This window comes from Bufo bufo, chromosome 1, assembly GCF_905171765.1.
Source record: "Bufo bufo chromosome 1, aBufBuf1.1, whole genome shotgun sequence".
Lineage (NCBI taxonomy): Eukaryota > Metazoa > Chordata > Amphibia > Anura > Bufonidae > Bufo > Bufo bufo.
Window position 1 is genome coordinate 787,957,203 of NC_053389.1, and position 25,062 is coordinate 787,982,264.

The window sequence follows — 25,062 nt, forward strand, 5'->3', positions numbered from 1 at the left end:
TTATCTAAGACCAGTGACATCACGTTGTATACAATGTACGGCGCTGTGCTTGGTAAGCTGCTCGCTGGAGCACCGCGGTCCCCACAAACAGCCAACTGGCATGTCTGTTGGACCCCCACCGATCAGAAACTGATGACCCATCCACCCACCTATAGGACTACATGGAGTAAATGGCCACAACAGATGCAGCTGCAACAAAAAATACGTAGTGTTTCCGCACAGGTGAAAGCGAATCTCCCCGCAGCGATTCTTTTACGTTCCTTCTTGCAAATCACACCACAAACCATTTATACTTCGGTGCGAGATTTGTCTCGTCTGTGCCGGAAGTTAGAAATCTGAGCCATTAGATAGTAATCTGCCGGGACAGCGTCGTATAGAATATGTAGTAGAAGTCGGGCGTTGGATCGGAGTAAGTGAATAAAAACGGAGACGTTCATGAAATGACAAGTTTATATTGAAAACCGTGATAAATTACAGTTGAACATTGCCAATAAAACAGAGCTGTACAATACACACGTATCACAGGCAGAGCCGGTGTCTGCACTCAGTTCTATGTACATGGTATAATAAAAGCAGCACTGTGCCCCCAAAAAACTGAATGTGTGAAAACCAGTCCTATACATCTTCAGTATGTACATTAGATACACGTATGTATAAACTCGTAGGGTTTACGGCCCTTGGCAAGACAGACATCAAAAAAGGAATTCCAATAGAGAACAGTTGCTACCTTACCTCCTGTATCGGCCAGCCATGAGGTTGCCAGTCACAATCAAGCAGAGGTTGCCGAGTGCTGACGATGTTGGATAAAGAGCTTAAAAGTTTAAAATTTTTTAAAAGATTTTGAAAAAATCCATCCATTAGGTTATCAAAAAATTAAAAATAAAATAGAAACTCTTGGCAAGGAGTTAAGTCTTGGTATATACGAAAGATAAGAGATGTGCGTCTGTGATCGACTGAAGATGTCTGACAGACTAGAGAACCCTCCCCCTCTACAAATCTTAGGATCGAGGCAAGAATCACGATCAAGATGGTCAACGTTTTCATCCATGGACTCATAGAGGAAGCTCTTTAGGTCAATGTCTTGGGAGAAGATCAAGATGGGTCCTTGGGTCGGTGTGGATATCTTGATTAAAAAAAAACTCTTGGCAAGGAGTTAAGTCTTAGTGTATATATACACGAAAGAAGTGTGTGTGTGATCGACTGAAGATGTCTGACCAACTAGAGAACCCTCCCTTCACAAATCTTAGGATCGAGGCAAGAATCACGATCAAGATATACAATGGTTTCATCCAGTAGGAGGCTCTTTAGGTCAGTGTCTTGGAGAAGATCAAGATGGGTCCTTGGGTCGGTGTGGACATCACGCCATGTTCCATGTTGTCAGCCAAAGTACAATGTACATATGAGGTTAAAAATGGGAAAGAATTTCAAAATGGAGTCTACAATTTTCGCACATCTTGAGTGAAAGTAAAGGCTGGTCTAGAACTAGAGATCAATAAACCTGCAAGAAAGTGCCCGCCGTGGTTTGACATGTCAGTAAGACCCCTGGACTCTTACATTTTTATATTTTATTTACCGGGCGTAACACCCTGTAACACAGGCCGAATAAAGCAGAGCTGGGGACCTGCTGACACGTACACCTACTGCCAAAGTTCTGTTTGAAGGCTCAGACATCATTTCATATGTATGAGGCAATAAAAAATAAAAAAATAATTCACCCAAAATATAAACAGATTCTAAAACTTATTACATTTGTGCTTAGAAGCTGCAAAGGAAAAACCTCTGGCTCCAGAGGGACACAGAAATATTAAATACCACATTATATACACACATAGTCTAAATATCGAACATGAATACTTCAAAGTTGAACGAGCAAAAGGAAAAAATATATAAAATTAAAAGGAAAAAAAATAAAAATAAATTTTTTTTGGGGGTTGGTGTTTTTAAAGTGCAACTGTTATGCAAAAAGTAAGTTTAAAAAAAAAATTATGCCAAATGTAATTTAGAAAGACAAGAGTTATATCTAGCACATGAGTAAATATAAATTAACTACAGCTGAAATATAAAAAAATAAAATGTATCCAAAACTGAATTTTGTATGACAGTTGTAGCTTGCCGCGATGCCGTCACCTGCTACATAAAGACGGGAAGATGTTGACATTTTTCCATTATCTCAATTGATTTTATTTCTTACTCAAAATAAAAATAAATTTAAAATAATAAAGTTTTTTACTTTAATACAAATCCAACTTCCTGGAAAAAAAAGGCTACGTTCACATCATTGGTAACCTGATCCGGCAAGCTGTTCCAGCAGAGAACATGCTGCTGGAGTTCACCGGATCGGACATTGCCGGATACCAGACCATAGACCATAATGGGGTCAGGCCTTGAGCGACAGGTTTCAGCTGGGAAAAAACTGCATGCAGCATTTTTTATCTGGCCGTAACCCGGTACTCCTGCCGGAAAGCAGCCCGATCCCCACCAGATCACATAGTTTACTATCCGGTGACCCAAACAGCCTGCCGGATAAGGTACTGATGAAGAAAATAATGAGCTTTAAATAACAGTATTTACTAGGGATGAGCGAACTTCATATTTTGAAGTTCGCGTTAGAGTTGGTGTATTTGCTGAATTGCGCTATGGATTCCGTTACCACGGACATAACGCAATTCTATGACGGAATGCATAACGGAATGCCTCTAAAGTCGTTATTCATTCCGTCATAATAGAAGTCTATGGCCAGCATAACGAAAATCGGACGGATCCATTATGCTGGCCAAAGACTTCTATTATGCAGTTCACTCATCCCTGGTATCTACCTAAAAAATAAAAAATCGGGGTTCTTATCAGACTAAAAAAAAAAAAAAAAAAAAAAAAGGAAAAATATTTTACTATAATTAAAAATAGTTATGATAATTTTTACTGTAAAAAAAAAAAAAAAAAAAAAAAAACACACATAAGGGCTCAACCTTAAAGGGGTTGTCCGGTTTCAAAAGTCAACATCGACAACACGTCACTGCTGCAGCCAATCACTGGCTTCAGCTGTGCAGCAATGTGACATCACCACTGCAGTCGGGTAAACAGATACCGACTGGGAGAACCAGGATCTCCCAGGTGGGTGATGAGGATTTCTTTACTGCAGGAAGATGCCCTTTTGTCGTTCCGTTCCTTTTAAGGCCACCTTTACAAAGGTGCGGGTGAACGAACATAAGATCCACATGATTTTCAGTGCGGATTTATGTGCGTTTCTACAGCATATCCGCAATGTCTAACAGCGGTTTTTGTTGCAGATTCGCAGATCTCACCCTTCCATTGAAAAGGCTGAAATGCGCAGCTAAAAGCACAAACAAAATTGACATGCTACAGATTTTGAAAGCCGCAATTCAGGTCAATTTCCGCACGGAAAAAATCTGCAAATGGTGATCTACTACGCTGCGGTCTTTCTGCACTGGAATCTATGCGGAAAAACCGCATGCATTCCGCAAAGTGTGCAGGTGGCATAAAGATGTCGCATCCCCTATTGCCCAAAAAAACTGGTGATTTTTCCGCTCCACTTCCATGGCACCTGGGATCTTGTGATGCAGGCCACACACCACTTGGACCCCTACCCAGAAAAACAACTATTAAAATTGTTAATTTATTTTCTTTAACACTGAACATTTTTTATAAAGTGTCTATCCATCAAAATTTTCAAAAACCCACAACTCACAGTCCGCACCGTGCGGTCGGGAAAGCACAGCACTGGCTCCCCTCGGTGACAGCGGAGGGGTGCTTAAAAAATAAAAAGGTTGAGGTTTTTTGCTTTTGTTTTCTAGTTGATCAGGATCATTAAAAAAAAGGATTTTTTTCCCTCTTTAAATTGCCGGGCAATGATTTAATACATAGGTGGACGTCACTGCATCCACGTATCGACACGCGGGCGGGACGCTCTAGAAAACAGGTTAGTTGCTCAGATTTTATTTGCATTTCGAGGAGAAGATGCAGTTGCCTTTCTGTCTGTCTTGATTCTCATCTTTTTGTATCTCTGGAAAGATACTTCCACACTGAGTTTTGCGGCAAGGCTCCATAGTGATTGCCACACCCACACCGCTACGTCCTGACATCATGTGGGTCACCTCTGTCCATGTATCCTGGGCCGGGTCATAACACTCCACACTGTCCAAAAACGTGTTCCCATCATATCCACCTAGAATAAATACAATCAAAGAAGGCATCATTATAGCAGTTATATTCTTGTACATAGGAGCAGTATTATAGTAGTTATATTCTTGTACATAGGAGCAGTATTATAGTAGTTATATTCTTGTACATAGGAGCAGTATTATAGTAGTTATATTCTTGTACATAGGAGCAGTATTATAGTAGTTATATTCTTGTACATAGGAGCAGTATTATAGTAGTTATATTCTTGTACATAGGGGGCAGTATTATAGTAGTTATATTCTTGTACATAGGAGGCAGTATTATAATAGTTATATTCTTGTACATAGGAGCAGTATTATAGTAGTTATATTCTTGTACATAGGAGGCAGTATTATAGTAGTTATATTCTTGTACATAGGAGCAGTATTATAGTAGTTATATTCTTGTACATAGGAGCAGTATTACAGTAGTTATATTCTTGTACATAGGAGCAGTATTATAGTAGTTATATTCTTGTACATAGGAGCAGTATTATAGTAGTTATGTTCTTGTACATAGGAGGCAGTATTATAGTAGTTATATATTTGTACATAGGAGCAGTATTATAGTAGTTATATTCTTGTACATAGGAGCAGTATTATAGTAGTTATATTCTTGTACATAGTAGGCAGTATTATAGTAGTTATATTCTTGTACATAGGAGCAGTATTATAGTAGTTATATTCTTGTACATAGGAGCAGTATTATAGTAGTTATATTCTTAAACATAGGAGCAGTATTATAGTAGATATATTCTTATACATAGGAGCAGTATTATAGTAGTTATATTCTTGTACATAGGGGCAGTATTATAGTAGTTATATTCTTGTACATAGGAGCAGTATTATAGTAGTTATATTCTTGTACATAGGAGCAGTATTATAGTAGTTATATTCTTGTACATAGGAGGCAGTATTATAGTAGTTATATTCTTGTACATAGGAGGCAGTATTATAGTAATTATATTATTGTACATAGGAGGCAGTATTATAGTAATTATATTATTGTACATAGGAGGTAGTATTATAGTAGTTATATTCTTGTAAATAGGAGGCAGTATTATAGTAGTTATATTCTTGTACATAGGAGGCAGTATTATAGTAGTTATATTCTTGTAAATAGGAGGCAGTATTATAGTAGTTATATTCTTGTACATAGGAGCAGTATTATAGTAGTTATATTCTTGTACACAGGAGCAGTATTATAGTAGTTATATTCTTGTACATAGGAGGCAGTATTATAGTAGTTATATTCTTGTACATAGGAGGCAGTATTATAGTAATTATATTATTGTACATAGGAGCAGTATTATAGTAGTTATATTCTTGTACATAGGAGCAGTATTATAGTAGTTATATTCTTGTACATAGGAGGCAGTATTATAGTAGTTATATTCTTGTAAATAGGAGGCAGTATTATAGTAGTTATATTCTTGTAAATAGGAGGCAGTATTATAGTAGTTATATTCTTGTACATAGGAGCAGTATTATAGTAGTTATATTCTTGTACATAGGAGGCAGTATTATAGTAGTTATATTCTTGTACATAGGAGGCAGTATTATAGTAGTTATATTCTTGTACATAGGAGCAGCATTATAGTAGTTATATTCTTGTACATAGGAGCAGCATTATAGTAGTTATATTCTTGTACATAGGAGGCAGTATTATAGTAGTTATATTCTTGTACACAGGAGGCAGTATTATAGTAGTTATATTATTGTACATAGGAGCAGTATTATAGTAGTTATATTCTTGTACACAGGAGGCAGTATTATAGTAGTTATATTCTTGTACATAGGAGGCAGTATTATAGCAGTTATATTCTTGTACATAGGAGGCAGTATTATAGCAGTTATATTCTTGTACATAGGAGCAGTATTATAGTAGTTATATTCTTGTACATAGGAGGCAGTATTATAGTAGTTATATTCTTGTACATAGGAGGCAGTATTATAGTAGTTATATTCTTGTACATAGGAGCAGTATTATAGTAGTTATATTCTTGTACATAGGAGGCAGTATTATAGTAATTATATTCTTGTACATAGGAGCAATATTATAGTAGTTATATTCTTGTACAAAGGAACAGTATTATAGTAGTTATATTCTTGTACATAGGAGCAGTATTATAGTAGTTATATTCTTGTACATAGGAGCAGTATTATAGTAGTTATATTCTTGCACAGAGGAGGCAGTATTATAGTAGTTATATTCTTGTACATAGGAGCAGTATTATAGTAGTTATTTTCTTGTACATAGGAGGCGGTATTATAGTAGTTATATTCTTGTACATAGGAACAGTATTATAGTAGTTATATTCTTGTACATAGGAGGCAGTATTATAGTAGTTATATTCTTGTACATAGGAGCAGTATTATAGTAGTTATATTCTTGTACATAGGAGCAGTATTATAGTAGTTATATTCTTGTACATAGGAGCAGTATTATAGTAGTTATATTCTTGTACATAGGAGGCAGTATTATAGTAGTTATATTCTTGTACATAGGAGCAGTATTATAGTAGTTATATTCTTGTACATAGGGGCAGTATTATAGTAGTTATATTCTTGTACATTGGAGGCAGTATTATAGTAGTTATATTCTTGTACATAGGAGCAGTATTATAGTAGTTATATTCTTGTACATAGGAGGCAGTATTATAGTAGTTATATTCTTGTACATAGGAGCAGTATTATAGTAGTTATATTCTTGTACATAGGAAGCAGTATTATAGTAGTTATATTCTTGTACATAGGAGGCAGTATTATAGTAGTTATATTCTTGTACATAGGAGCAGTATTATAGTAGTTATATTCTTGTACATAGGAGGCAGTATTATAGTAGTTATATTCTTGTACATAGGAGCAGTATTATAGTAGTTATATTCTTGTACATAGGAGGCAGTATTATAGTAGTTATATTCTTGTACATAGGAGGCAGTATTATACACTGCGTGCAGAATTATTAGGCAAATGAGTATTTTGACCACATCATCCTCTTTATGCATGTTGTCTTACTCCAAGCTGTATAGGCTCGAAAGCCTAATACCAATTAAGCATATTAGGTGATGTGCATCTCTGTAATGAGAAGGGGTGTGGTCTAATGACATCAACACCCTATATTAGGTGTGCATAATTATTAGGCAACTTCCTTTCCTTTGGCAAAATGGGTCAAAAGAAGGACTTGACAGGCTCAGAAAAGTCAAAAATAGTGAGATATCTTGCAGAGGGATGCAGCACTCTTAAAATTGCAAAGCTTCTGAAGCGTGATCATCGAACAATCAAGCGTTTTATTCAAAATAGTCAACAGGGTCGCAAGAAGCGTGTGGAAAAACCAAGGCGCAAAATAACTGCCCATGAACTGAGAAAAGTCAAGCGTGCAGCTGCCAAGATGCCACTTGCCACCAGTTTGGCCATATTTCAGAGATGCAACATCACTGGAGTGCCCAAAAGCACAAAGTGTGCAATACTCAGAGACATGGCCAAGGTAAGAAAGGCTGAAAGATGACCACCACTGAACAAGACACACAAGCTGAAACGTCAAGACTGGGCCAAGAAATATCTCAAGACTGATTTTTCTAAGGTTTTATGGACTGATGAAATGAGAGTGAGTCTTGATGGGCCAGATGGATGGGCCCGTGGCTGGATTAGTAAAGGGCAGAGAGCTCTAGTCCGACTCAGACGCCAGCAAGGTGGAGGTGGAGTACTGGTTTGGGCTGGTATCATCAAAGATGAGCTTGTGGGGCCTTTTCGGGTTGAGGATGGAGTCAAGCTCAACTCCCAGTCCTACTGCCAGTTTCTGGAAGACACCTTCTTCAAGCAGTGGTACAGGAAGAAGTCTGCATCCTTCAAGAAAAACATGATTTTCATGCAGGACAATGCTCCATCACACGCGTCCAAGTACTCCACAGCGTGGCTGGCAAGAAAGGGTATAAAAGAAGAAAATCTAATGACATGGCCTCCTTGTTCACCTGATCTGAACCCCATTGAGAACCTGTGGTCCATCATCAAATGTGAGATTTACAAGGAGGGAAAACAGTACACCTCTCTGAACAGTGTCTGGGAGGCTGTGGTTGCTGCTGCACGCAATGTTGATGGTGAACAGATCAAAACACTGACAGAATCCATGGATGGAAGGCTTTTGAGTGTCCTTGCAAAGAAAGGTGGCTATATTGGTCACTGATTTGTTTTTGTTTTGTTTTTGAATGTCAGAAATGTATATTTGTGAATGTTGAGATGTTATATTGGTTTCACTGGTAAAAATAAATAATTGAAATGGGTATATATTTGTTTTTTGTTAAGTTGCCTAATAATTATGCACAGTAATAGTCACCTGCACACACAGATATCCCCCTAAAATAGCTAAAACTAAAAACAAACTAAAAACTACTTCCAAAAATATTCAGCTTTGATATTAATGAGTTTTTTGGGTTCATTGAGAACATGGTTGTTGTTCAATAATAAAATTAATCCTCAAAAATACAACTTGCCTAATAATTCTGCACTCCCTGTAGTAGTTATATTCTTGTACATAGGAGGCAGTATTATAGTAGTTATATTCTTGTACATAGGAGGCAGTATTATAGTAGTTATGTTCTTATACATAGGGGGCAGTATTATAGTAGTTATATTCTTGTACGTAGGAGCAGTATTATAGTAGTTATATTCTTGTACATAGGAGCAGTATTATAGTAGTTATATTCTTGTACATAGGAGGCAGTATTATAGTAGTTATATTCTTGTACATAGGAGGCAGTATTATAGTAGTTATATTCCTGTACATAGGAGCAGTATTATAGTAGTTATATTCCTGTACATTCTGTATAAAATGTAACTTTGTTGTTGTCTGTTGTGAGTGAGGTTACAGCTAGATGGTAACACTGGACACTATCACATCCATCTTCATGGAAAAGGGATTCCCTAGTCAGTACATTTCAAACATGTAGAGGATGTATCCAGTCTTGCTATTTACCTAGCACATAGATCTTTCCCTGGTGGACAGTGACCCCCAGCGCGCTTCTCCGGTGTTTCATAGATGCCACAAAGCTCCAGGAGTCTCTTTCCACATCATACTTCTCCACACTGTTCAGCTGGTCTCTCCCATCGTAACCTCCCATGGCATAGATACTTGTATCCACTTCACAGGCACCTGCAGAGAAGAAACGTTACCATCTGACCACAATGATAGATGCAGATAGCAGTTATTGACACGAAAAAACAGAATTCCAGCACTTGTATGGATCTTTAGGTCTGGTCTTTATTTCCACAAATATAAAACATCCAGTGGCACCTTCTCCCACTCACACACATTTACGCGTTTCAAACAATCGTGTTCTTAATCATAACACGATTGTTCGAAACGCGTAAATGTGTGTGAGTGGGAGAAGGTGCCACTGACTGGATGTTTTATATTTGTGGAAATAAAGACCAGACCTAAAGATCCATACAAGTGCTGGAATTCTGTTTTTTCGTGTGGTTATACAAGGACTTACCTGGGTCGTTCGGTGCACTTACAAGAGGAAAGTTATCGGTGAGCTGGACGTTTCTTTTTACCATATTATTTAGCAGTTATTGGATTTGCGTCTCACTTTATTAAGCTGCAGACCAGCAGACTACAACCTGTGCCTCTCCAACTACAACTCTCAGGCTTCACGTATGCAGCTTCAAGTCATAGATTTTTTAAAGGACTCTGTCAGATCAAATAAAGAGCCAGAAGGACCAGGTGCTCTCCCACGAGGCAACCCACTGACCGGTTCTGGCAGGGACTTTCTCCTTCCCCATTGCACAAACATGCATGCTCTGCCAAGAGTGTATATGGGGGTCAGGAGGAATAGCTGTTCACATCTATTGAAGGTGTAAGGTCACCTTAAAGGGGTTTTCCAGGCCCCTGATATTGATAACCTATGCTAAAGATAGGCGATTAATATCTCATCAGTGAGGGTCCGACACCCCGCACCCCCACTGATCAGCTGTTCTCTGCAGCTTCCGATGCTGGAACCAGCACTTGGAATGGAACAGGAAGCACAGCTCCGGTCAAAGTGTAGTGGCCGTGCTGGGTACTGCAGCTCATATCCTATTCACTTCTGGAGTAGCTGAGCTGCAGTACCGAGCAGGGCCACTACACTTCGAACGGCGCTGTCTGCTTCCAGTTCCATTACAAGTGCTAGTCCCAGTGGTGGAGGCTGCAGGGAACAGCTGATCTGTGGGGGTGCGGGGTCTCGGACCCTCAACTATCAGATATTAATTACCTATCCTGAGGTGCCCTTACACTTTCAATAGATGTCAACCTCTATCTCTCCTGACCCCATATTCATTCTTGGGAGAGCATGTATGTTTCTCGCATGTTTTTTTTTTTAAGTAGCCAAACCTAGTAAAAGTACTGAACTCACCGGCGCCGCTCCGCACAACATTCATGGACGCAATGCTCCGCCATTCATCGGTTTCTGGGTAATAACACTCGGCTGAGTTTAGTCGGTTCGTCCCATCAAAGCCACCTACTGCATAGAGGAGCCGGTTCAGTACAGCTACGCCGACGCCGATCCGCCTTGTTCTCATTGGAGCTACGATCTGCCATTCATCTTTCTCTGGGTCATACCTATGGGAAGCAGGACGAGTATGAAGCTTGGAGTAATGATAAAGGGGTGAGTCTCACATAGGTTCAGATCCATCCCACCTGATATATAGCATATCGATAATACAGCTATCCATTTCTATACAGAAATATGAAGGAACATGGTATGTGATTTTAAAGGCTATGGACTCCTTCCGGACATTTTTCTTTCTCATTGCCTTTTACTCATTTGGGCTACAAATCATTTTTTTAATTGGTCTTTATTAAAAATGTTCAGCTGTTTCTGAGTTACAAGGGTTACAAAATCAGTCTGTTTACTGATGGTCGCTGTGTTTTCTTTGATTCGGGCCATCTGACGACTCGTGTGTAGCTCTTATCTCTGATCCCCGGATCTCATAGATACTCATTATAGCTCAATTAAGATAAGAATATGGCTTAAATAAGTGTTTATGAGTTCAAGAGATCAGAGATAAGAGCTAATGAGAGCATGCAAACAGACTCTTTTTTTAAACCCTGTACCTCAGAAACAGCTGAACATTTTTAATTAACAGGGTTAAACCATGACTGATGTAAAAATGAAAACCAGACATCATATAGTACATGACAATACCTTTCTAACAAAGCTAAAACCAGCCCTGTACCTCGCATGCATCAAGAGATCTCTTTGGCAGCTCAGTTGGTGTGTCCTTTCTGCTGCAACTCTCTACCTGTAACCACCATAGCTTCGAACAGAAGATATAGCTGGTTGTCGCTGAAGATTTAGACTAAGCGTGTTCGATAAGCACAGCGAGATGGACAAAAAAAATGGCCAGCAATATACTGATATGTGACGTATAAATCTTGTACCTCACATATCAGTACACTGCTGTATATACTATATACCTGTACACACTGCATATATTATACCTTGTACTTCTTACATCAGTATACTGCTCTATATACTAATAGATGCAGTGTGTACAGGTATATAGTATATACAGCAGTGTACTGATACGTGAGGTACGAGGTATAATAGATGCAGTGTGTATAGATATATATGGACATTTATATACAGTATCATGGTTAGTGTGTGCGGTACATGGCTGGGGCGCAATGTCCTCTACATTAGCAATTCAACAGCAAGCCGAATTCATGAAGGAGGGGGGGGCCTGGATCACACTGTCCGGAGTCCTCTATATAATAATAAGCCTTATAGAACAGTGCCCCCCCCCCCCCCCCAACCCTGCAGGAACTCTGCTTGCTGTTGCTCTCTTCCCCCAACTAACCATCCCCTGCATAAACTTTTTTAAACACAGAGTCTGTCACTCACTTTGTAGTGGCATCGGCACACATCAGAACAAGCCAGCGATGCTGGGGGGCTGGCTGGAGTCGGGTATGTGGCAGCCGCAGCACGTGAGCGCGGTATACAAGACTGCCACCCCGCCCGCCTGCACAGTTCTGTCTCCTGCTCAGCCTGCACACTAGCCAATCAGCAGCCGGAGCTTTGCACTCCTGATTGGCCAGTGCAGTGCGAGTGCCCGGCAGACAGAGAAGAATGAGCGGCGCCGCGGTGCTGGATGTCACTGGGTCAAGAGACAGGAGATAACGATCACGTTGCCTCCAGGAAAGTGGACTTTACAAATAACGCGCCTAATAAGTTCCCCGCTGTGATGAGATTTTCCTGGTGGTCTAGGGCAGTGAAGGGGCTAAAGCCAACATCCTTGGTCTTGGTGGTCCGGGGCAGCCGATTGTGTCCGGTTTGAGCAGAGTCATCGGAGCAGGGATGGGCAGAGGGCCGCGATTGTGGCTGGAATTGATAGTTCTCCTTACATTTGGGCTGAGAACTTACCGAGCGCTCGGCCCTGTCTGAAAGTCCCGCTTACTCCTTTATATAATGAGTCCGAGCTTCCTCTTTCACTTCACTGAAGTTTATAAAACCAGTAAGAAGCGGAAACATAAGAGGAAACGCTGGGAGACGGCACGCTTTATTTATAGGAGGCTGAATGCCAACCACATCTGCTAGAAGAATAGGCACAGCAAGGTGGCACCAAACCTACGACTGTAGGGGGGGGGGGGGGGTTGGGTATTTAGGTCTTTACCAGTCTGGTCCAGTCTGAAAGCTGAGAGTTTTCTACAATTGTATCCAGTGTAAACAGTCCTCTGTGGTCAAACAAAGGGCAGACTGATACATTTCACCTGCACAGATACATTGTAGCAAACCCTCAGTGCATTAGAGAGAGATCTCTACTCATCTCCCAGAGGATTATGCAGATTTAGATATGGTGCAACAAGCTCTAACAAGGTGTCCAGGTGCAAATAGGAATGTTTCTATTCACTGACAGCAAGCAGAGAGCTTGTATAGGGCAGGAATTGAAACACAAAGCAAATGAGATATTCGCCGAACAATGCAAATGACCAGCCATAAACTTATTAAAGTCCCTAGGGACCGGGCCAATTTTCATTTTAGTTTTTTTCCTCCGCAGCCTTCTGTACACAGCCTCATAATGGGCCTTTTTTTTTTTTTTTTTTTTGCATGACAAGTTGTATTTTTTTTAAGGTACCATTTACATTTAGCATAGCTTGTGCCGAAAAATGGGAAAAAGGATTCTTTGTTGGGTGAAATTGTAAAAAAAAAAAAGAAAAAGAAAAACCTATTCCACCATTGTCTTAGGTTCCGTTTTTACGTCGTTCACCGTGTGCTAAAAAGGACATGACGACATTATTCTGCGGGCGATTACGGCGATACCAAAGTTATATTTTTATATTGTGTTTTATTACTTTTTTTTTTTTAATTCTTTAAAAAAAAATAAAAAATCTTGTTTACATCCAACAATTCCGAATGCCATAACTTTTTTAATTTTCCGTCTACAGAGCTGTGTTTGGGCTCATTTTTTGAGGGGAGAGCTGTAGTTTTTATTGGTGTCATTTTAGATTACCTAGGTTGCTTAGGGCAACTAAAACTACTTTCACACTCGCGTATGGATCTGCAAAAACGGATCCGTTAGAATAATACAACCGCATCTGTCATGAACGGATCCGTTTGTATTATCTGTAACATAGCCAAGACGGATCAGTCATGAACTCCATTGAAAGTCAATGGAGGACGGATCAGTTTTCTATTGTGCCAGATCGTGTCAGAGAAAACGGATCCGTCCCCATTGACTTACATTGTGTGTCAGAACGGATCCGTTTGGCTCAGTTTCGTCAAGTGGGCAGCAAAATACTGCAGGCAGCGTTTTTGTGTCGGCCTCCAGAGCGGAATGGTGACTGATCGGAGGCAAACTGATGCATTCTGAGCGGATCCTTATCCATTCAGAATGCATTAGGGCAAAACTGATCCGTTGTGGACCGCATGTGAGAGCCCTGAACGGATCTCACAAACGGAAACCAAAACGCCAGTGTGAAAGTAGCCTAAGCCAGCTTTGATAAATTTCCCCTTTGTATTTTTACCATACAGGATAATTACATTTTCAGACGCTGCTATACCAGTTATGTATATATTATTTTATTTTTTTTGATATGTAAAGTTTGAATTTTTAATTCTTGTGCGTTTTTATATCTTTAAAGGGGTTGTCCCACAAAAAAGATTCTACAGCACCCGGATCTGAATACTTTTGTAATTACATGTAATTAAAAATGTATTATAGCCAGTGAGTTATTCAATCAAATCTATCTGTATAGCGCCACCTGCTGTTTGTTCTTTTTCTTATTTCTTTGTCCTGCTCACTGAGATGGGCGCACATGCTCAGTTTCATCCTTCAAATACCTCCTGAGCTGTGATAGGGAGAGCTGAGACACACCCCCTTAGCTGTGATAGGGAGATCATGTACACGCCTCCTGAGCTGTGATAGGGAGAGATGAGACACTCCTCCTGAGCTGTGATAGGGAGAGCTGAGACACACCCCCTTAGCTGTGATAGGGAGAGCTGAGACACGCCTCCTGAGCTGTGATGGGGAGAGCTGAGACACGCCTCCTGAGCTGTGATAGGGAGAGCTGAGAAACTCCTCCTGAGCTGCAGCATAAAAGACACTCCCCTTGAGCGGTCAGCTGGATATAAATGTAGCAGAGCAATGAATGTGGAGATCTCTGGATCCATGTGAGGTACAGGGCCGGTTCTAGCTTTGTTAGAAAGAGACTGTCATGTACTATATGATGCTTTTTTTTTTTTACAATAATCATGGGATACCCCCCTTAAGAACTTTTTTTTAACATTTATTTTTAGGGACCTGAATGATACCATAGACTGCAATGGTTTACTACTGCAGTCTATGGGGACTCTGCAGGTCCCCTGTTAAGTTGTTCTGAAGGCAGGGCCTAACAGTGGAAGCCTTTAAAAGGGCATCAAGCTGCCAAGGGAACCAATCAGAATCCTGCAATTTCAAGGAGAAGAGTCTGATTGGAGGACGTGGGAGCCAGCCCCCTCACTCTCTGTCATTGCGGAGACAATGTCAGCTGTATTACACAGCCAGCACCCGTCAGGTATGGAGCAGGCTCAGTTTCTGAGCCCGCTCCATGCATACCTGCACGCACATTACATACATTTTGCGCTAAGGGGTTAAAGGGCCTACAAAGAGGGCAAGGTGGAGGATGTCAATAGAGAAGGAACAATAATGAGGAGTGTGCGGAGTCACGTGGCCGACTATAGGGAAACCAAAGAGGACTGAAACAGTTTTGTAGCAGGAAGTTTCTCGTCTTACAGGGTCAACCATACACAAGTAACGGCCTCATTTCTGTCATAATGTGCCTCCATATTGTTATGCTACCTCCACAGACTACAGAAGTAACCAGTCTTACCTCATTCCCACCCCAAGACATAATAGCAGGTTATGGCGAGTATAACAGAGGCGGGCGGCTCCCTCTGTCACCCGATCAGTGCCTCTGCAACACAACTGCCAGGTGCCAATGGGGTGTCAAGGCATTTAGGGGCCTAACGAAGGGACAGCACTCCACTATCTCCAGTATTCCCACAGAAAATAATGGAGTGGCCACACGCATGCCCGACCCCCTGCTCCGTTAATATGAGGGGGGCTGCAGGGGGTTCTGGCGTTCTCACAATCGGTGGGGACCTAGTGGTCCTGTGGATAGGAGATAACTTTCTGTAACCGGAATCTACTACTTACAACACAAAAATAGTGACAAAAATAAATCTCACGGTAAATGAGGTAAATTACAGGTGTAATGGAAGCTGCAGGACAAGGACCTGACGCTCGTAGCGTCAAAAAGTCATGTGGCCTTCTCTTAATATAATGAGGCTGGCAAACGCCAGGCCACTGCACTCACAGGAGTTGTCTGGGCTGGATATTGATGACCCATCTTCATGATAGGTCATCAATATCAGATCAGTGGGGGTCTGACTCCCGACGCCCCCACTGATCAGCTGTTTCAGGCACCCACGGTGCCAAAAATCATACTGTGTACGGAGCACAGCCCTGTACGTGGTATAGCGGCCATGTATGTGTACTGCAGCTCAACTCCAATTTAAGGGAAAGAGAGCTGGGCAGCAGTACACTGGCGAGTACAGAACCTGCTGCGTCCAGCTCCATACCGGGTATAAATTCTGGTGCCACGGCTGCTCGAAACAGCTGATAGATGGGGGTGCCGGGTGTCGTACCCCTACTGACCTGATACTGATGACCTATCCTAAAGATACATGTTTTGAGTTGTTTTTCCTCTAAATGGGTATTTATCATGATATATCGTTATTGCAAAATATCGTTATCGTAAGAACAGAGGTTGCACTATGTTTTTTGCAGAAGAGTAAAAATACTCCTCTGACCATTTTTGAGGTGTATTTTTACCCGAGGAGGAGTACGAAAGTTGCAGTAATTCAACTACATTATATATATATCTACACTAGTTCAAATCTGCGTTGGAGGCTGCGATTGGAGCCTCTGTTGCAGATTCTGTCGAAAGACTAGACAAAAAAGCCTTGTATGCAGCACTTTTGTGTCCGGTAAAAAGACAGGATCCCGAACGGAAACTGAACGGATCCCATCATAGTCGGCAGAGTCCGTTCAGCTTCTTCCCTGTGGGGTGAAAGGAGGAGGGGAAGCAGAGTTACTAGTGGGGGGGAGCATGGTCACTAGTGGGTCGACAGGAAGAGGGGGGAGCATAGTCACTAGTGGGTCGACAGGAGGGGGGAGCATAGTCACTAGTGGGTCGACAGGAGGAGGGGGGAGCATAGTCACTAGTGGGTCGACAGGAGGAGGGGGGAGCATAGTCACTAGTGGGTCGACAGGAGGAGGGGGGAGCATAGTCACTAGTGGGTCGACAGGAGGAGGGGGGAGCATAGTCACTAGTGGGTCGACAGGAGGAGGGGGGAGCATAGTCACTAGTGGGTCGACAGGAGGAGGGGGGAGCATAGTCACTAGTGGGTCGACAGGAGGGGGGGGAGCATAGTCACTAGTGGGTCGACAGGAGGGGGGAGCATGGTCACTAGTGGGTCGACAGGAGGGGGGAGCATGGTCACCAGTGGGTCGACAGGAGGGGGGAGCATGGTCACTAGTGGGTCGACAGGAGGAGGGGGGAGCATAGTCACTAGTGGGTCGACAGGAGGGGGGAGCATAGTCACTAGTGGGTCGACAGGAGGAGGGGGGAGCATGGTCACTAGTGGGTCGACAGGAGGAGGGGGGAGCATGGTCACTAGTGGGTCGACAGGAGGGGGGAGCATGGTCACTAGTGGGTCGACAGGAGGAGGGGGGAGCATAGTCACTAGTGGGTCGACAGGAGGAGGGGGGAGCATAGTCACTAGTGGGTCGACAGGAGGAGGGGGGAGCATAGTCACTAGTGGGTCGACAGGAGGAGGGGGGAGCATAGTCACTAGTGGGTCGACAGGAGGAGGGGGGAGCATAGTCACTAGTGGGTCGACAGGAGGAGGGGGGAGCATAGTCCCTAGTGGGTCGACAGGAGGAGGGGGGAGCATAGTCCCTAGTGGGTCGACAGGAGGAGGGGGGAGCATAGTCCCTAGTGGGTCGACAGGAGGAGGGGGGAGCATAGTCCCTAGTGGGTCGACAGGAGGAGGGGGGAGCATGGTCACTAGTGGGGTGACAGGAGGAGGGGGGAGCAGGGTCACTAGTGGGGTGATAGGAGGAGGGGGAGCATGGTCACTAGTGGGTCGACAGGAGGAGGGGAGAGCATGGTCACTAGTGGGTCGACAGGAGGAGGGGGGAGCATGGTCACTAGTGGGTCGACAGGAGGGGGGAGCATGGTCACTAGTGGGTCGACAGGAGGAGGGGGGAGCATAGTCACTAGTGGGTCGACAGGAGGAGGGGGGAGCATAGTCACTAGTGGGTCGACAGGAGGAGGGGGGAGCATAGTCACTAGTGGGTCGACAGGAGGAGGGGGGAGCATAGTCACTAGTGGGTCGACAGGAGGAGGGGGGAGCATAGTCCCTAGTGGGTCGACAGGAGGAGGGGGGAGCATAGTCCCTAGTGGGTCGACAGGAGGAGGGGGGAGCATAGTCCCTAGTGGGTCGACAGGAGGAGGGGGGAGCATAGTCCCTAGTGGGTCGACAGGAGGAGGGGGGAGCATGGTCACTAGTGGGGTGACAGGAGGAGGGGGGAGCAGGGTCACTAGTGGGGTGATAGGAGGAGGGGGAGCATGGTCACTAGTGGGTCGACAGGAGGAGGGGAGAGCATGGTCACTAGTGGGTCGACAGGAGGAGGGGGGGAGCATGGTCACTAGTGGGTCGACAGGAGGGGGGAGCATGGTCACTAGTGGGTCGACAGGAGGAGGGGGGAGCATAGTCACTAGTGGGTCGACAGGAGGAGGGGGGAGCATAGTCACTAGTGGGTCGACAGGAGGAGGGGGGAGCATAGTCACTAGTGGGTCGACAGGAGGAGGGGGGAGCATAGTCACTAGTGGGTCGACAGGAGGAGGGGGGAGCATAGTCCCTAGTGGGTCGACAGGAGGAGGGGGGAGCATAGTCCCTAGTGGGTCGACAGGAGGAGGGGGGAGCATAGTCCCTAGTGGGTCGACAGGAGGAGGGGGGAGCATAGTCCCTAGTGGGTCGACAGGAGGAGGGGGGAGCATGGTCACTAGTGGGGTGACAGGAGGAGGGGGGAGCAGGGTCACTAGTGGGGTGATAGGAGGAGGGGGAGCATGGTCACTAGTGGGTCGACAGGAGGAGGGGAGAGCATGGTCACTAGTGGGTCGACAGGAGGAGGGGGAGCATGGTCACTAGTGGGTCGACAGGAGGAGGGGAGAGCATGGTCACTAGTGGGTCGACAGGAGGGGGGAGCATGGTCACTAGTGGGTCGACAGGAGGAGGGGGGAGCATAGTCACTAGTGGGTCGACAGGAGGAGGGGGGAGCATAGTCACTAGTGGGTCGACAGGAGGAGGGGGGAGCATAGTCACTAGTGGGTCGACAGGAGGAGGGGGGAGCATAGTCACTAGTGGGTCGACAGGAGGAGGGGGGAGCATAGTCACTAGTGGGTCGACAGGAGGAGGGGGGAGCATAGTCACTAGTGGGTCGACAGGAGGAGGGGGGAGCATAGTCACTAGTGGGTCGACAGGAGGAGGGGGGAGCATAGTCACTAGTGGGTCGACAGGAGGAGGGGGGAGCATAGTCACTAGTGGGTCGACAGGAGGAGGGGGGAGCATAGTCACTAGTGGGTCGACAGGAGGAGGGGGGAGCATAGTCACTAGTGGGTCGACAGGAGGAGGGGGGAGCATAGTCACTAGTGGGTCGACAGGAGGAGGGAGAGCATGGTCACTAGTGGGTCGACAGGAGGAGGGAGAGCATGGTCACTAGTGGGTCGACAGGAGGAGGGAGAGCATGGTCACTAGTGGGTCGACAGGAGGAGGGAGAGCATGGTCACTAGTGGGTCGACAGGAGGAGGGGGGAGCAGGGTCACTAGTGGGTCGACAGGAGGAGGGGGGAGCATAGTCACTAGTGGGTCGACAGGAGGAGGGGGGAGCATGGTCACTAGTGGGGTGACAGGAGGAGGGGGGAGCAGGGTCACTAGTGGGGTGATAGGAGGAGGGGGAGCATGGTCACTAGTGGGTCGACAGGAGGAGGGGAGAGCATGGTCACTAGTGGGTCGACAGGAGGAGGGGGAGCATGGTCACTAGTGGGTCGACAGGAGGAGGGGAGAGCATGGTCACTAGTGGGTCGACAGGAGGAGGGGGGAGCAGGGTCACTAGTGGGTCGACAGGAGGAGGGGGGAGCATGGTCACTAGTGGGTCGACAGGAGGAGGGGGGAGCAGGGTCACTAGTGGGGTGATAGGAGGAGGGGGGGAGCAGAATTACTAGTGGGGTGACAGGAGGAGGGGGGAGCAGGGTCACTAGTGGGGTGATAGGAGGAGGGGGGGAGCAGAATTACTAGTGGGGTGACAGGAGGAGGGGGGAGCAGGGTCACCAGGGACCTGTCATGTTTCCCAAGGTCCTCAGGCAGCATGCCCCGCTCTCCTTACAACAGCCACCCCGGGAGCCGGCCCATCCTCCTTCCAGCTCCCGCCAGCTTCCCCAGATGCAGGACCTGTATAGCTCCGGCGCGCGCCTACACCAACCAATAACAAAGCTCCTTGCTGTAAGGAGCTTTGCTATTGGTTATTTCAGGCACAGGCAGCATCGCTGCGCTGCCTGTGCCGTTCACAGCGCTCACTGCGCCGATGAATGTGGGGGGAAAATCTAAGGCGTATTGGTACACCTTAGACTTTTTCCAGGGAGTAAAATGGCCTGAACAGGCGTCTAAGACACTTGTACAGGCGTTATTGCGACCTCCACGTGGGAATATTTTTGATATTGCCCCACCCTAGTGGAAACAGGGTTACTGTAGGTTGTAGGCTTGTCTGAGAGTCTGATGTGTTGGGGTAGAGACAAGCCTACAACCTACAGGAGAAATCTTGGAGGGGATTGAGAGTAGAGAAAGAGGTTTTGTGTGGATTGAGGTAGCGAGAGATGAGGTCACAGATGTATGGACGGTCTTGTACCGGATTCTCTGGGCAATGGGGAGCAGAGAGAAGAGATAGAGGAGTAACGGGAGAGAGGTGGATTAGCTGGGCAGCAGAATCGATGGGTGATAGGGTCTTAGAGGGGAGGCCACGGAGAAGGATGTTGCAGTAGTCTAGGCGGAAGGTGATGAAGGAGTGTAAAAGCAATTTTCCAGACTTCTGGTCGAGGAATGTGCGGAGTTGAAGGAGGCGGAGAGGGCTTGGACAGGGCAGAATCGAAGGCGACTCCAGAGAGGTGAGAGGACAGTTCAAGGAGCTTTGAAGCAAACAGGAGCAGCGATATGGGGCGATAGCTAGACAAAGGGGATGGGTCAAAGGAAGGTATGTGGTGGTTGCGTGTTTAACCCTTTCCGGACATGGACTATTATTGTCTCCTCATCTCCTTCTAAGAGCCATAACCTTTTTTTTTGTTCAGAGCCGTACGTAGGATTATTTTTGTTAATGGCACCATTTCATTTTTTGGGGGTCATTTATCAAACTGGCGTAAAGTAGAACTGGCTCAGTTGCCCATAGTAACCAGATTCCACATTTCATTTTCCAAAGGAGCTGTCCAAAATGAAAGGTGGAATCTAATTGGTTGCTTTGGGAAACTAAGGCAGTTCTACTTTACACCCGTTTGATAAATGACCCCCTTTATTTTTACAGCGTTCACTGGGCACTAAAAAAAAAAAAAAAAACATGATCAGTTTATTCCTCATTTATATTGTTTATTATGTTTTACTACTTTAAAAAAAAATAACCTAAATAAATAAAAAAAAACACCTTTCTTTGCTTCGCCATATTCTGACACCCAGAACTTTTTTACTTTCCTATCTGCTCAGCTGTGTAAGGGCTCATTTTTATTGGTACAATTTTGAGGTACATACAGCTTTTTGATCACTTTTTATTCAATTTTTATTTGGGGAGGGCAAGGTAGCCAAAAACACAAAAAGCATTCGCCTCGCAGAAAAAATATATTTATATATTTAAATTTTTAGTAGTTTGGCCATTTTTACTTGTTATGTTTCTTTTTTATTGTTGATTTTTATATATAAACTTGTGAAAGGAAGGCGATTGGAATTTTCAAAATGTTTCTGTTTTTTTACTGTCAACTTTAGTCCCCTTATGGGACTTTTACATAAGATCTATTGCTTGCATGTACCACAGACTGAAATAGAACACTATTGCAGTCTATGACATTTTCACTGGCTGCCTGTAAAGCTGTGCCTCGGGCACAGCTCTGCAGGTAGATTGCTAAGTCATAGCAACTGATTGGAAACCTGTAATTTTACAGCGGAGGCTCCGATGGGAGGACACAGCGAGCCCCCTCTCTCTGTCTAAACGCTTGGATGCTGCAGTCGCTATGGACTGTGACATCTAGGAGGTGAATCTCCAATCCTAGTCATTGCAGCCCGGTACCGGCTCTATTACACAGCCGGCACCGTCACGTATGGAGCATGATTAGCGGATGATCCCGCTCCGTATACTACAGCTATGTTGTGCCACATGTAAGAGTTTAAAGAGAAGGGGAAGGCGCCGGTGGTTAGTGATAGGTTGAAGAGGAGGATTAGGGCTGGGATAAACACTGTGCCGAGATTGGGGATGAGGTAAGATGGGACTGGGTCAAGCGCATAGGTGATGAACAAGCCCCGTCCCTTATTTAAGGATAGTCTCTTCACTGACGGTATGCAGCTCCCATCCGCATCTTCCCACCTTCGAACCTATTACCTATCAGAAGAACGGGAGTTAGGTGACCCCTGTTCACTTACAGCACTCACCTTTCCACACTGTTGTGATGAAGACACCCATGAGATCCTCCAACTGCGTAGATCTGTCCATCTATGACGCCTGCTCCAACCCGATTCCTGGGAACGCTCATAGAAGCGCAGGGTGACCACTGGTTGTTCATTGGATTGTAGCAGTCCATGGCGTTGGAGTCCTCATTGCAGTCAGGTGCGTTGTTACGGCCCCCTACTGCGTAGAAGAGACCCCCAAGTACACAACCGGCGAGGCCACTTCGCGGCACCTCCAACGGCGCCAAACTAAGCCACTCTCCTTCCATTGGGTTGTAAGCCTCCAGGAAATTGAGGGACTGTCGGAAGTAGCCTCCGGCCACGTAGATGAACTGAGGAACATTAGGAATCCTCCCCTGAGGTCTGGTGAGCTTGTGGAGAGTGAGATCCTGGAAGATCTGAGACAAGTAGTCCTGACAACGGGTGTCTCCACGCAGGATCTCACAGCGCTGGAGCTGGAGCTTGAGGAAGTTGGGGGTCAGTGAATGGCAGCGCACCGCCCGCAACAACGCCTGAATGTAGGGTCGCCGGTTCTCACAGTCATACTTGACCCAGTTTATGCAGGCGTGGAAGACCTCAGATTCACAGCGCACATTCAGGTCATCCCGGCTGATGAGGTTGACCAGCTGACATCGGGAGAGGTTGAAGAACTCCTCCTGCTTGGACACCTGTGTAATGGAAACAAAAATAACGTGAGAATATGACAAGAAAGACAAGATACAAAGGAGACTACCCAGTATACATAGTAGATCAGTAGTGGATACAGTACTGCAGACCTTTCCAGGAGGTAATATAATTAAAGGGATTGTTCCATTATAATAACTTATCCTCAGTCCACAGTGTTTGATCGGAGAGAGGGGCGCCCACTGACTTCAATGTGAACAGAGTTATAGTAGTGAGCCCCCACCGCTATAATGTTGCTGGTCTGGTGTAGCTCCAGCGCTAACTTCCGTCACTTAAAAAAAAAAAACCTGGACAACCCTTTAATAATCAGGCAGAACGTTCCCGAATTGCTCTGCCCGATCATAAAGAGAACTGTGCAGCCGACAGCTGCTCCGTCCTCTCTATCCCGTCCCTGCACTCATCTCTATGATCAACCAAGGGAGGAAACCCAGGCCGATCACTACAGGAGCCTGGAGAGGCGAGTAACCACTGGACTCAGCATTAACCCTTCCACTGCCTTCCATCAGAGCTATTAAAGGGGTTTCCAGGAAAAAAAATATAAAAACATTGTCAACTCCCCACTGCTCCAAGCCTGACTAATCCTCCGCCATTCTCTACTTCCTGCTGCAGTGATGACGTTCTGACACAGGGTTGTGTCACCGCTGCAGCCAATTACTGGTCACGCGTCCCTGTGGGGTGGGGGGGGGGGGGGGTACCTGAAAACCTTGGAACAAAAGCAGAGGGGGATTGGTGAGGTGTCACCATGCTTAAATGAAACCATTTCATTCCCAAGACCACCTGGTATTCTTACCTTAACCCTTCACTGCCCTAGACCACCAGGTATACCGACATTAAAGGGGTTATCCAAATTCTAAAAGTTCCCCTCCAATTCCCCGGGCGCCTCGTATACATTATACTTACCTGCTACCCGACACCTGCGTCGCTCCGGATCCCTGCAGGGCCGCCACGCTGATCAAAACATCCATCGATGGGGGAGGGGGGGGTTGTTGGAGGAGCAGCCAATAGCAGGTCGTGACAGTGACCAGCCTCAAGGGGCTCAACACCATCGCAGCCTGCTATTGGCTGCTCCCACCGTATGCAGCCGCCGTGCAGGGATCCGGAACGACGCAGGTGTCGGGTAAGTATTATGTATGCGAGGGGCCCAGGCATAGGAGGGGGATCTTTTAGAATTCGGAAAACCCCTTTAACCCTATTTACTGCCCTAGACTACCAGGGGTTCTTGCATTAACCCCTTCCCTGCCCTAAACCTCCACGGATACTGACATTTACCCGGACTAGACCTGGGTGCCATGTAATACGATTTGCCCGGTTTCTTTATGGCTTATGGTTATGGGGCATTAATATTTAGGGAGCCGCACATACAATGGTGCAGGGGAGCGCAGCCGCACCAGTCTGTTACTCTGGTTTTTCTGGTGTAATCATTATATAAGTGACTCCGGTGAGTGCACATTCCTGCCCGGGAGGAGGCCATGACTCAGCAAGACACAAGGACGTGTGACTTATCCCGTAAACATCTCCCTGGGCCTACTGCCGCCCACGACTGACACCATCCGATGTCGAAAACAGACCGTCCACACAGACATTTCAAGTGCCCCAGGTGACTGGTATTAAAGAGCCCGGGTTCAAACCATGGCTGCTGTTCTTCTGAAGCAACCCCCCCCCCCCCCCCCCTTCCCATTATGTCCATGCAATGTGCCTGGTATTCACTTGACCGAGGCCGCAATACCAGACTCGGCCCACAGGAGGAAGTGGCGCTGTTTCGTAAATTCAAAGCCATTTAAACATAAAAGCCACAATCTGATTGGTTGCTATGGTCCAAAGGGACAGTTTTTTGTTTTGTTTGTTTTTTAGGAAATTGGCTACTTGTCTGTCTCAATTGCTCACTCCATTTTCAAGATCTCTGCTGGCGGTCACAAATGAATG

At 45.1% G+C, this 25,062-nt stretch overlaps 1 protein-coding gene across 4 annotated transcripts in view; it reads right to left on the reverse strand.

Annotated features, from left to right (window-relative positions):
* Positions 1–3,228: 3,228 nt before the first annotated feature.
* The window catches only part of KEAP1 (kelch like ECH associated protein 1), a 32,876-nt gene continuing 11,042 nt past the window's right edge, over positions 3,229–25,062 (reverse strand). For all 4 annotated transcript variants that reach the window (XM_040414936.1, XM_040414938.1, XM_040414939.1 and 1 more), the window contains exons 3-6: positions 22,441–23,123; positions 10,568–10,773; positions 9,151–9,327; positions 3,229–4,183 (exon numbers count right to left, since the gene is read on the reverse strand). In XM_040414936.1, the coding sequence (XP_040270870.1) occupies positions 3,954–4,183; positions 9,151–9,327; positions 10,568–10,773; positions 22,441–23,123 (1,296 nt within the window). In that variant the 3' untranslated portion in view covers positions 3,229–3,953. The remainder of the gene's footprint in view (positions 4,184–9,150; positions 9,328–10,567; positions 10,774–22,440; positions 23,124–25,062) is intronic.